A 12,861-nucleotide genomic window follows, 5' to 3' on the forward strand; every position below is an offset into this window, starting at 1 on the left:
CTTGCTGAGGAATCATCAAGAGATCTCCTCTTTTGCCCACGATTGCTTTGTGTCATGTCACTGTTACTCTGAGATCTAGGGAATTATTCCCTGCAGAGGTGGAAGTATGTTTTTTTATAATCGTATGGTCGAGTGCCTTTCTAGTTCCTTCATAAAGTAACTGTAGCAGTAAATTGCATTTCACACTATGATGGTTAAACGTTGCAAATAATTTGCTGTTCACATGCAGGCCAAACTGTACGAAGGCATCCATACAGATTGCAGGTCAGTTATGGTCTTCTACACTACTAGTATCAAAGTATTCCAGGGTTACCTGTACCTCCACAGGACATTGCACACAGGAATTGCTAATAGCTGTTGCCACATATTTGTAACAGTGCCAGGATAGCAAAATATGAACAAATAAAGGCTAAAAAGACAAGGTTTAAGCTGTAGCGTGCAGTTAATTAAAAAAAAAAACGTGTACTTCCAACACTTACAGCATGAAATTAAGGAAAACAAAATGTAACAATGGGAGTTACAAAATCAATTCATTTGCAATACTTATGTTGTGCTATCCATATCTTCTTTGATTACTGACATTTAAGTAGTCCAATCAATATTCTTCCTATTTCCTGGACAATCTCCTCTATCCATCCTGTATAAATATTCAGTATTCTCCTCTGTAGACATACACACAAAAATTTAAAGAGACAAATAGGTTCTTAGGTGTGCTGACTGATGCTGCCCCCTAGTGTCCATAATGGTAAGCAGCTGTGTAAATGTAAATACTTTACTCTAAAAGCTTCTGTGTACCGTTTGTACGCAGAGTGGTCATTCTTGACACTGCACTTCATGTTCTTCAGCTCGTCCAGCACAGCGAACATGTTGATGAACTTTCCGAGGGTTAGCAGATACGCCTCGGAGACAAAGTCCTTTCTGCGCTCGGTGTGACAAAGACGTCGGACCTCCCCGCAGAAACGGTCGATTGCTGTGCGCTGCATGAGAACAAAGAAGCTTACGAGTTAGGTTTTGATAGTGGATGATCAGTAAGAGCCTCTGCTGATTAAAAACACGACAATACCTGGAAGTACATGAAATTCATCAGTTTGGTGACTTCAGGCTCCAGGACCTCCACTGTCTTCTCATAGATCTCCACCCTGTTTGGTTGCTCGTTGCATTTCACCTGAGAGAGAAGGAAAACGAAAACACACAAAAAATTGTTTAGGGTGGGGGCAAAGTGAAATCTAGAATTGATTAAAGATACGGCAGCTTTTGTTGAATAAGATATCATCAGGGTATTTCCTGGCTCAGAACAGCCAGTGTGGGATGATTACACTTGAGAGTAAACAAGATCGGCCTACATACAGTAAAGATAAAGGAGTATTTTCTTGCCATTTATGACCATTTGACTCAAAAAAATGCTGCTTATACTTGAGTAAATGTAACTCGAATTAGCAAAACTCATCATAATGTTTATTTATCAATTCTTTTCGTTGTGTGCCGTCAATTTCCGTTTGGCCCTGTTTGGTTTAAGAGGTGCTACAAGTGTCTCTATGCAGGAAAAACCCTGGTAACATTAGGGCAGAATCTAACAATTGCACTATCATCTATTTGTCTGCATGGCCCTTCTCTGAAGTAATAGTTCTGTCATTACATAGCATGTTTTAGGAAGATGTGCTGTCAAGATTTTCCAAAGCCAAAATGAAATGCCAACAGTCAAAACTTAAAAATAATTCTTTACCATCGCAGGGCAATAAAAAGCAACAAATCCTTAGTTTAGAAAAGCCTGAAACAACAAATGTCACTTTTTTGGTGTGCAAGGAGTGCAAAGCATGAAAATTTTAAAAAATAAATCAAATCAAAGTCAAAACAAAGGTGAAGAATTAAAAAGGGAACTGAGCAAGTTTGGGGGAAAAAAATCAATACAAACTTGGTAAACGAATTACAGATGTGTAGATTCAATACATAGCTTCCTGATTAAAATCGACTTGTTTACAACAACACAAGGAGTTGCAACATGAGCAGAAATGCAGTGTGTACCTGTGGTATTGCACGTGAGCAGCTCCTCCAGGTGTAGAGCATGATGGCGTACTCCTGCCCCTCCTCCAGCATGTCATTCTAGTTTAACAAATAAGTCACATTAGAGATTAAAGGTCAGCAAATCATCTATGAAAAAATGATTCCACAATAGCACATATTTTTGAAACTGAATCAAAAATTAAATGGCACACATGAGGATTAAAACATGGATGCTCCATTGTCTCTTTTGTAAGTCATTTACTCCCAGTGGGTGGCACAGAAGTACATCACTGCTTTCATCCTGCCCTGCCTCCATACAAAGTGCTGTTTGATTCAGACCCCAAACAATTACCCCTCACTAATTAGACACAAAGCCCCACTATTCGCCTTAGGAACTGGTCCAAAGCACCCGTTTGTCCCGGAGCAATTTGCTTCAGGTCTTGGATCCTATGAGTCGCCTGCTAGACAATACCAAATGTTGTGGTGGGAGAGGCGAGCCTCTAACCAGATTCTGTTTCCAACAAGCCTTTGACCCCATTCTGGTGAATTAATTTTTCCCAGCACATCAATACAGAGTTGAGACAGACAGAACTGACACTCAGAATGAAGCGCTAATGAGTGATTTCCCAGAGATGGGACTGTACCATGCTTGAGTGGACGGTGGCCTGCTCGATGTATCTGGCGATGCCAGTGACAAATGCATTCCGGTCCTCAAAGTTGGTGTTAAAGTTGGGCTGTGGGAAGATGGAAACAAAACAAAAACAAATTTTACAGTGAAATGTAGTTCAAAACTGTTGTTTAACAGTTGGCCAGAAAGGTGGATTCATGTGCTGTCATTAGTTAACCTGCGCATGTAAATGCACTCTTAATAACATTAATATGAATACTAATGATAAATGTTATTTAATTAAAAAACACACTGTACAATGCTATGGTAGATAATGAAAATTATTGTGTTTGTTATCTTTCTGTTTCTGATTCTCTTGTTCCTGCAAAGGTGGGTGAAGGTATGTGTATATATATATACAGGATCTTTTGTCTTAAAAGGATATACTGTTAGTGCTCAACAGATCCAATATCAAGGCTCCAGACTGCGACCAAATGGTAGTATTTGCAACCTTTTTTTTTTGGGAGTGTGCGGGTTAAAATTTCAAGCGGTTGCATTGGTACGAGTGCATGATGATCATTAACATGTACTGGTGTTGCTGTAACCGGCACAGGAAGCTGCTGTGATAACCACAGTGGTGGAAAGCAGTATTCTAATAACTTTGGTGTACTGCTGTATTTACACTTAAAAATGCAGTCTTCTTGTGTTTTTTTCCGCTCACAAAAAAAAGCACATGTAAAAAAAAAAAAAAAAAAAAATCACTTGGTTTCATCTCGGAAAAATCTGAGATTAGAAGGCCCTAGTTTACTCTTTTTAAAGTCATTTTTGGTCGCACACTGCAGCCTGCAATGTGGGGCATTTAGAGAACATCAGTAAATTGTAGTGTCTATCAATAAGAAAACATGTTGTGCTGCCTGTGACAAGGTGGGAGGTGCGACCAAATGAAAGTTGGTTGCACCAGTGCTACCGGTGAAAAGGTAGTCTGGAGCCCTGAATATTGTTGGCCAGTACTGTATTGGCATATATAATGTCTGATATGAAAACATTCCTTTTTTATAGAACACAATGCACAGAAGAATGCAATCTACAAATGTGTTGTTACATAGTTTGTCCAGCGAAGCACTGTTAGCACTGCCTGCAGCACATGTAGCGTATGAGAATATTTATCACAGCTGAGCAGACAGCAGTGTGTAGAGTGGTGTCTTCACAGTAAATCACTTCGTAGTTTGTAAAATACATTTCTGGAAAGTCGACAACGCCCCCATCATTTTCTCTTTTCAATAAAACCTTATTTGCTTTTGGTTGTAAATGTGTACAAACAATACCATTTACTGCATATTTCTGCTCTTGAATCTGCCGTCAAAAATCAAAAACAGCTGTATCTGAAGTAGCAGAGGAAGTGTGTATCACTGTGCACAGATAAGACAGAAGTCAAACACAGCCGTCAGCACTGACCTGATACATGACCGAGGAGGGGAGGGGCTCGATGCATGGCTGCTGGTCCGGGAGCGGCAGCTCCTCCAGCAGGTCCACGTTGGAGAGAGCATCCTCTAAAGTCACTGTGGACGTCATGCTGCTGAAAAGGCCAGAAAAGGATTGTGTTTACAACTCCTGTCCAGAAACACAGGACTCATACTGATGCTGATATAAAATTAAAGTATGAACACAAACTGAATAGCAACAATCAATCTTGACTAATTATATAGAGACATTCCAGCAGTTAACATGCTGTTGTTACAAATATGTAAAGTTTATATCATCAACGTCTTAGCACGCTAGCATGCTAACATTTGTTCATTCGCATAACATAAAAAAGTAATGCAGAGGAAGAGAGGAATGTCGTCAGATCTGCACATATTTAGTCTTATACCAAAGATCAAAATATAAGTAGGTTAACAAAGTTATTACAACTCTCTATTGTCAAGACATTTCACTTCAAACTACAAATGTTAACCTTATGGTGCTGCAAATGGAAACTTCAGAGGATAACCAGAATCATCACGATGTCTGCACAATGGTCACTGTGATATGTCAGTCTGCACCATAGTGGTGGACTAACCAACAATCACATCCCTCAAGTCACTTACACATTTTTTGTTTGAGAACACAAGACACTGACGATTGTATTTAGAGAAGACTTGAGTGTTCTGTGCAAACTTGTAGCTGCTCAGCCTGTAGGCAGCAGCATAGCTGAGGACGGTCTGTTCAGCTTAGGCAGATCCTTTCTTTCATTTTCAGACTTTGAAAAGGTCAGTTCATGCGTTCATCACCTCCAGACTTGATTACTGTAATGTACTTCACTCCAGTATCATTAAGGAAAACATTCACAGGCTACAATTAATCCAAAATGCTACTGCTCAGCTTTTCACCTGTTCCAGTAGAAGTGAACACATTAGTCAAATTCTTGCTGCCCATAGTTACTTTCTGAATTGATTTTGAGCTTTTACTTTTACAGCAAAGCGCCAACTTACATATATGATCTTTAGCTGCTTATGAGACTGATTGCTGTGTGAGATCCTCTAGCAGGAGTGTTTCTACATCTCTCCTTGTGACCGGAGGTGATCAGGCCTTTGCTGATCATTTGCCTAAGCTGTGGAAATCCCTTCTCAAGACAGGCAACGTTAGTGTCTTCTTTTAAAATATTACTGCTGCTGCAGCTGCACACTCTCAACAATTCCTCTAAAGTAGATTCACAGTTTGCTCAGGTTCCCCTTTGTGTAAACATCAGACTGCACAATGCTTCCTGTCTAAACAGCCTCAGTATCAACCAACAAGGTCAGTGCTGAATCATGACCTCTGCAGTGCTGACAACAGATCTAGCTGGCATTTGCTCATCATTTATCTGGCCACACTTTTTCTTTCACACACCCCATCCGTCTGGTCATAGATGTGTATTCACAGCAACGTACCTGGGTATACTTTTTCACACTTAGTTCATGTATAGAAACGTGGGAACAAAAAACTTCAGGTACTGAAGTTGACGTAAATTAGTGGTAATTTGTGGCTGTTTCAGAAGTGGAATGACTGTGCTGTTTGTGTGTGAAGCTAAAGAGCCATTGCAACACTCTTTAAGGAAATCCCTAACAATAGAACATTGTTGCAACAGCATGGTAATTTTCTACTGCTTTTTATTCGATGTATTAATACATTTCAGGGAATCACTGTAACACAAATTATTTCTTTTAAATTTAGCAGATACGGGGCGCCGCGATAGCTCACTTGGTTGAGCTGGCGTCCCATGTACAGGGGCTAAAATCCCTGACGTAGTGGTAGTGAGTTCGAATCCGGCTCATGACACTTTGCTGCAGGTCCTTCCCCCATTCTTCACCCCCACCTTCCTGTCCCCCTCTTCACTATACTATCAAATAAAGGCACGAAAGGCCAAAAAAATAACTAAAAAAAAATAGCAGATATATACTGTAGTACAGTATACTGTACTCATCCTTACTAATGTGCATGTTAAATGCAAATAAATCCGTACTGCATTAGTAAGTGTTATGGCATGCTTTGGTTTGCATTCTCACTCTGCTGCTGACTGTTGGCCATCAGTGACCCTGACCCAACAATCAAAAAACCTATCGCAATCAGAACTGACAGTGAGTCAAACAATCCACAGCAACAAACCAGTAACACAAAAGCCTGGCGGTCACTGCGTGTGCAGGATCAGGGTCAGATGGGGTCACTGACCTACTGCTCTGCACATGGAAGTACAAACAGCAGAAGATCCATACAATTAAAATACGATGTTGAATTTTACAGCTAATATTTTTGTACATCTTTGTCTGTCCTTCTAAAACGCTCAATGATGGGGGGGATCTGCTCAGTTTGACCTTAGTCTTGTGAAATCGCCTCGGTTGCATGCCATAAATACCAGGATGTCCTACTACATCTCATAGGATTTACTGTATTCAAGCCAGCGTGCTTTTCTGGCCATTCTGTCCCACAATCCTCTGCACACCTACTGCACATATGTCACAGTGTCTTGACTGAGAGCAAACAAACCTGAGTAGCCAAGAGTGCGCAGACAGATGATGGCTCATTTCCCATTACAGACTGCGACGGTCTACGCTTTAGGCATAACCTTATGATGAAGTAGTCTGTCCCTGTTGTATGCATGCTGCATGACATTGCAGGATGCACACAACTGGGACTATGTGCAGTGCATGTGGAACACACTTTGTGAGGGAAGCGATACTTAGGACAAAAAGAAAAAGTGGGTGATTTAGAACACTGCCACTGTGTTCAGCATAAGTGTCTACTTCCTCCTTTTCCTTTTCAGACATGTACTATTTATCAAAGCAAATATCTATTTATTTTGGTAATTGAGAATTTGTACATGTTCTTTATTCATTATACTTGTTGCTCTTGTTTTATGTTCCTTAGTATTTTCTACATGCTCAAATTTAATCTATTGTGTTCTCAAAAACTGTCAGTTGCCATTTCGGTTTGAAAACTGTCATGGCAAACACAGAGTCAGTGTCCCACCCCTCTGACTCATTGGATATGTGGTTATTGAATGCTAAGAAAAGGATCACCATTTAATCTTGGCTTAGAGATACTCAAATGTTGCCATCCAGTGGAGCTGAGTAATTCATGTCATTATTCAACTATAATGAAGGCTTAAAAACAAACAAACTGACTTAGAGATGCTGTTGCACCACAGGGATAATTGAAGCAGGCATGACTTTGTTTTTCTAATTTCAGAAATGTTTCTTTCATTTATCATGAAACACATACCAAAGATGTAGATAACCTAATGCAAGCCAAGGCCTGCATTCCAAAGATTTCTACAGGGGATGTGCACTGTGGCTACTATCAGTGGCATCAGATTACGAAGACAGCTGCTCATCTAATGCATAAGCAAAAATGTTGGTTAGCTCGTTAGTTGGACTGGTACCTATAAGGCTTCTTTGCACTAGAGAAGCTGTAGTAAAAAAAGTTCTGTCACAGGACAAATAAACTATTGTTGTATTGCAGCACAACTACTTGAAATAGCACAGTGACCAACAGATAATATTTGATTATATTGAAAGAATGGTGATTATAATTGGTGAAAAGTGTAGAAATTGTAGCCCTTTAGATGCATAAAGCAGCTACCTACACTCTGCTCTATAAGCAATATGACAAGTGATGAGTACAGTTCAGAACTATTTTGGATCATCTTTATTTCTTAAAATTAAAAAATGGAAAATTCAAGTTTCTTTCCTTTTCTATGACAGTAAACTAAATATTTTTGAATTGTGGACAAAACAAGACAGTTAAAGACATAAACAATTAATTGAGAAAATAACCGACAATTTAATTGACAATGAAAATAATCATTACTTGCAGCCCTATTATTTAGTAGCTGAATATTTTTATGCTGCATCTGGAGGTTTACAGTACAACAACAATTGTTGTTCAAGTGTAGAGTCAGGGAGTATAAATAGGTGTGGTAAGTTGCAAAATATAGTTTGAGTAGAGAAGGAAGTCAGATGGGAAGAGATATGTAAAGCACAGTTCCAAACATTACTCATTAATGATTTGTGTCAAACTGAGAACTGAACTGCAAACCGTTAGCTAAGCAGTATCACAGACTACAGATCCGTCATCAAAACCTGATGAAAAAGGGAACTGTAAACCACAGACACTGAGAGCATGTGACGCTCGGTCGACTTCAAGAGAGGCCGAACTGATGTCCAACAAGCTGAAAGTAAACTATAGAATTAAAAAAAAATAAAAAATAAAAACACACAGCTTAACAAATGCTTTTATGGTTAGAATCTGTTCATTTGGGGAAAAAAAGAACTCAGCAGAAAGTGCAACTATTTTTGAGCCTATTGGTCAACTTTAACTCTGAAGAGAAACTGTGTCCTATAATAAAAAAAGGAACCTTGGCTGCTTTTGCTTTAGTGCACAGTTCCTGTTACAGCATCTAGAGCTTTCTTCTCTTAAGTGTTAATTTAGTGTGCCAGGTTGTAGGCCATCACACCGACTGCTGAAGCTGCACGCCATGTGTTTGCAGGATACACTGTGTAATGACACAGTAAGGAGCTTAGACTGGCCTCAAATAGGTAACCTCAGGGTGCCAAGCAAGAGGTAAGCACAAGGTAACCACCAGGCAACTGTACTGATGATAAGAGTGAGCGTTCACTTCAGACTTTTAGCCTCTCTAGAAATAATACAATCATTTTTACTGGATAATATAAAGCACTCACAATAAAATAATAAGAAAGTGTAAAGAAGTAAGACATAGGAGTAAAACAGCTGAACAATACAAGAGACTACACTCAAATACACAAAATAGCCCCTACAAACACTATCTAAACTTATCAAAACTTAAGGACAAACTATTGAAATATTTAGCTAAAAGTGCTAAATAAACAGCTGTAGTTGTATATCATCGTAAATTAATAGATAGTTGCAACATATACCGAAAACTAATTTAAAAACAACGAGAAGAGTTAGCCAACTTGTATTAAAGGCGGCAATACGTGAAACAATAGAAAAAACTCACAAATAGCGAATATAATTTGCTTAAAGTAATAGATAAACTGTTCAAATAGTAGGAAATCTTCAATAATATGGCTGAATGGTTAAAATAAATCAAATCAAATAATCAACAAACTGTTGAAATAGTTAGCCAAGTTAGCAAAGACAAAGGAACTGAATTGAACTGATCTGAACTGTTAGCTAAACGTTACAGAGAAACTGTTGCAATAGCTAGCTAAAAATCGCAATCGTCAAAATCGCATAAAAATAATTGACACGGCAGTAAAAGTTAGCTAAAAGTAATGGATGAGAAGTTGAAATAGTTAGCTAAAATGAGTGCTAAATTGTTGCAATTGCTGAAAAAAAAAACTATCAAATGTAATGAACAAACAGTTTAGATTAAAGCATAAATGGTCAAACAGCTGCAAGTAACAGAGAAATGCTTCAGACATTCAGCTTGTGACATTGTAGTGGAGTGGATGTTAGAGACAGATATCCTAAAACCTCTAGTCAAGCTGACACTATGCTTGGCTGGATACCCCTGAGTGTATGTGAAAATATGTTCTTTTTTTGATCATTTATGTAAAGTGACCTTTTAAGGTAGTTACTGTATGCAAACAGCAATCATGCATCATTATTCTTAAAAACGGGAAACATCAATGTGTGGGAGAGTAAGACTTGCGAAGATCAAATGCAGCTGCTGATGAAAAGATTGAACGTTTGACACTTTAGCTAGAAACACAAACCAGCAAATCACACTCTTACAGATCCTGCCACAAGGGAAGACGAGAAGAAAGTCACATATATTGTACTCCTCACAAGCGAGAAACAGATGCAACTGCAAGAATCTGTATCGTCACAACATCCACATAAACATGGCAACCAGAAAACAAAACAGTTGCAATGTAAACCCTCTTGTGACTTCACCAGCTAAATGCATCGAACAATGCCAGTTTGAAGGAAGTTACAGACATTTCTGTAGATGGAGGTGTGAAAACGTTCTGTTTCAACACCTACTTCACAGGATATCAAACCACAGTTACCGCTTATCAATGCAAAAACAATCTCCATCAGTGCAAACGAGTGATTTCACCTCCAAAAACATCAGTGATCACCAGTTGGCACCATCTGAAGAGGTTCTAGCCTGTGCCAAAATGATAAGAATTAGAATTTTTTTTTTAAATGTAAATTTGTTATTGAGCAGTTTTGTTAAGGGAGGTTTCCATTATACAAACATAGTAGACATATTTGGTTATTAAATGGTCAAAAATAGCAGGAAAGACATAGATTTCTGTCAAATAGTTAAACACAGACTCATTCATTTCACTGTATATGAACTAATCCAACTGTCATGCAGTCACTCCCGAAAAGCCCATTCTGAGCCACGAAAAAAACCCTGTTCTCTCTACATTACCCTGCTTCCTGACTGCTCAGTGGTGTATACGTCACCATATTACATATACAGTATTATCTTGAACCCAAACACATGTGCTTGGTCTACCGGTCATGTAAAGTTTTACCATGACTTCCACTCCATTCAGGCAACCTGTTGTCTTTAGACTCTTATATTTAAAGGAAACCTCCAACTGTAAATGCTGTTTTAGCATAAAGTCCTGTTAATCTTAACAAAAAAACAAAAGCTGGAGAAATACAGTTTAGCCCTCTAAAGCTGCTTAACAAGTCAACATTCTCAAGCTTAAATGTTTAATAAATCATCAACACAGAACAATATGTGGAAAAACAGAAACCCACACAGTTTCAGTGGCTTTATTGGTGCCACTTGAGGTATGTTATTCTCATCTGGGTTTACAGCACGTCTTCAAGACCAACTGCACCACAGAGAAAAATAACTCTACCGCTTTCACCAAAACTACTACAGATGCGGTTTTACCTGCAGTAAGATCATGCCTCATCATGTCTTCCTGCCTTTCTTCCTTCCTTCCTTCCTCTTGTTGTATCTTACAAGCTAACTGTGATAAAAGATAACTAAAAGCAATAAACAAAATGCACTGAAGCAAAAATCCCCATTTTAGAACACACCCACATTTCCATTTGTTGCTGACTTGCTCTCGACTACAGCAGCAACTAACAATGACTACAAAGGTAGAGTAAAGTGTCGATTATTTTCTTGGTTCATCAATCAGTTGTTCGAGCTATAAAATGTCAGAAAATGGTGAAAAATGTAAATCTGTGTTTCCCAAAGCCCTGAGACAACTTCAAATGTCTTGTTTAATCCATAACCCAAAATATATTCAGAATACCATCATAGACAAGTAAAGAAACCAGAACACTTCAAATTTAAGAAGCAGGATTCGAAGGATTTAGACATTTTTCTCTTCAAAAATTACTCAAATCAATCAATCTATTAAGTTAACTGAAGATTAAATTAATGGTTAACAACTACTCAATTTGTCATTGCAGCCCTCGACCAGACCTCGGTCATTTAAACATTATTGTGCTCCAATAAAGCAACAAACAATAGTAAATGTATCAGCCTCCTAAATTAGGACCTCACTTGTATTGTTTAAAAGGTGATTAATCAGTTTAAAATACTCTGATTATGCATTTCAAGGACTTGCAACTTGGTGCCATAGAACAGCAAGGAAGCCATCATCAAATACTTATGTAGCATACACATTTTCTATTGTTTGAAAAGCCGGCCTGTATTGGTATTTACAGTGAATGGCTGGGCAGTAAATGCAACACCAGGACAGTTGGGAGTACAGTCAGGTCCTTAAATGCAACAGTTATCCTGACTGCCACAGTAGTTCCCACCTAAAAACATTCAGTAGACCTTCAAAGCATTTTTGGATTCTGCGAGAAAAAAAAATGCTTTTATGCAATTGCATTAAAGGGAGCCTTAAAAATACCATACCATCCAACAAGCCAACCAACATTCTAACTTTTTTTTTTCTTATGAAGTACTCAGGCTGGTTAATCTATCAGTTGTTTGGTGTCAAAAATATTGGAAGATGGTGACAAATGTTGATTAGTGGTTCCTGAAGTCAGATGACATTCTCCAATGTCATATTTAGTCCACAAGCCCAAAACATTCAGATTACTGTCACAGGGGAGTAACAAAGCCAGAAAATACAGACATTTAAGAAGCTGCAATCAAGGAATCTTTACAAAATGTTCTCTGAAAAAAATTTCAAATAAATAAATTAGTTGTTGAAAGGTATACATCAGTGTTTCCCAGAGCCGACGATAACATCCTCAAATGCCTTGTTTTGCCCACAACCCCCAAAATGTTCAGATTACTATGTCAGAAGAGTAATAAAACCAGAAAACATTCAAATTTAAGAAACTGTAATCAGAGAATTTTGAATATTTCTTTCTTTAAAAAAAATCTCTAATCAGATGTTTGAACCACATAATAAAGTCAGAAAATTGTAAAAGATGTAGAGGAGTGACGAAACCATCACTAAATGTTCGTGCAAGGTAAATATTTTTCATTCTACTGTTTGAAAAGATTGTCTGTGTTTATATATACAGCGAACGACTGGACAGTGAATGCAACACCAGGACAGTTGGGAGTACAGTCGGGTCCTTGAACGCAACAGCTATCCTGACTGCTACAGTAATTCCCAAAGGAACAAGCAGAGGAGACAAATAAAGGAATAACGCGAAAAATAAGTTAATATTAAACTTATTTAAGTTGAAATGTAGTTAGCTTGTTTGCTAGTAAACAACTTTGACTTTTTCGAAGTGGCTAACTTCAGTCCTACTGCTGCTACCACACCTGGCGGACACATAACTCTCAGCTCCAGGTGCTAACTTGT

General features: G+C 38.3%; 1 protein-coding gene across 2 annotated transcripts in view; it reads right to left on the bottom strand.

Moving 5' to 3' along the window:
- Positions 1-12,861, bottom strand: part of cyfip1 (cytoplasmic FMR1 interacting protein 1) — a 38,662-nt gene that overhangs the window by 25,206 nt on the left and 595 nt on the right. Inside the window, exons 2-6 of one of the 2 annotated variants that reach the window (XM_008281261.1) lie at positions 4,064-4,181; positions 2,646-2,735; positions 2,023-2,100; positions 1,064-1,165; positions 796-977 (exon numbers count right to left, since the gene is read on the bottom strand). In XM_008281261.1, the coding sequence (XP_008279483.1) occupies positions 796-977; positions 1,064-1,165; positions 2,023-2,100; positions 2,646-2,735; positions 4,064-4,180 (569 nt within the window). In that variant the 5' untranslated portion in view covers position 4,181. Of the gene's footprint in view, positions 1-795; positions 978-1,063; positions 1,166-2,022; positions 2,101-2,645; positions 2,736-4,063; positions 4,185-12,861 lie in introns of both variants that reach the window. The other variant, XM_008281260.1, reaches the window with a different exon arrangement.

This window comes from Stegastes partitus, unplaced genomic scaffold (assembly GCF_000690725.1).
Source record: "Stegastes partitus isolate 25-593 unplaced genomic scaffold, Stegastes_partitus-1.0.2 Scaffold228, whole genome shotgun sequence".
Classification (NCBI taxonomy): Eukaryota; Metazoa; Chordata; class Actinopteri; family Pomacentridae; genus Stegastes; species Stegastes partitus.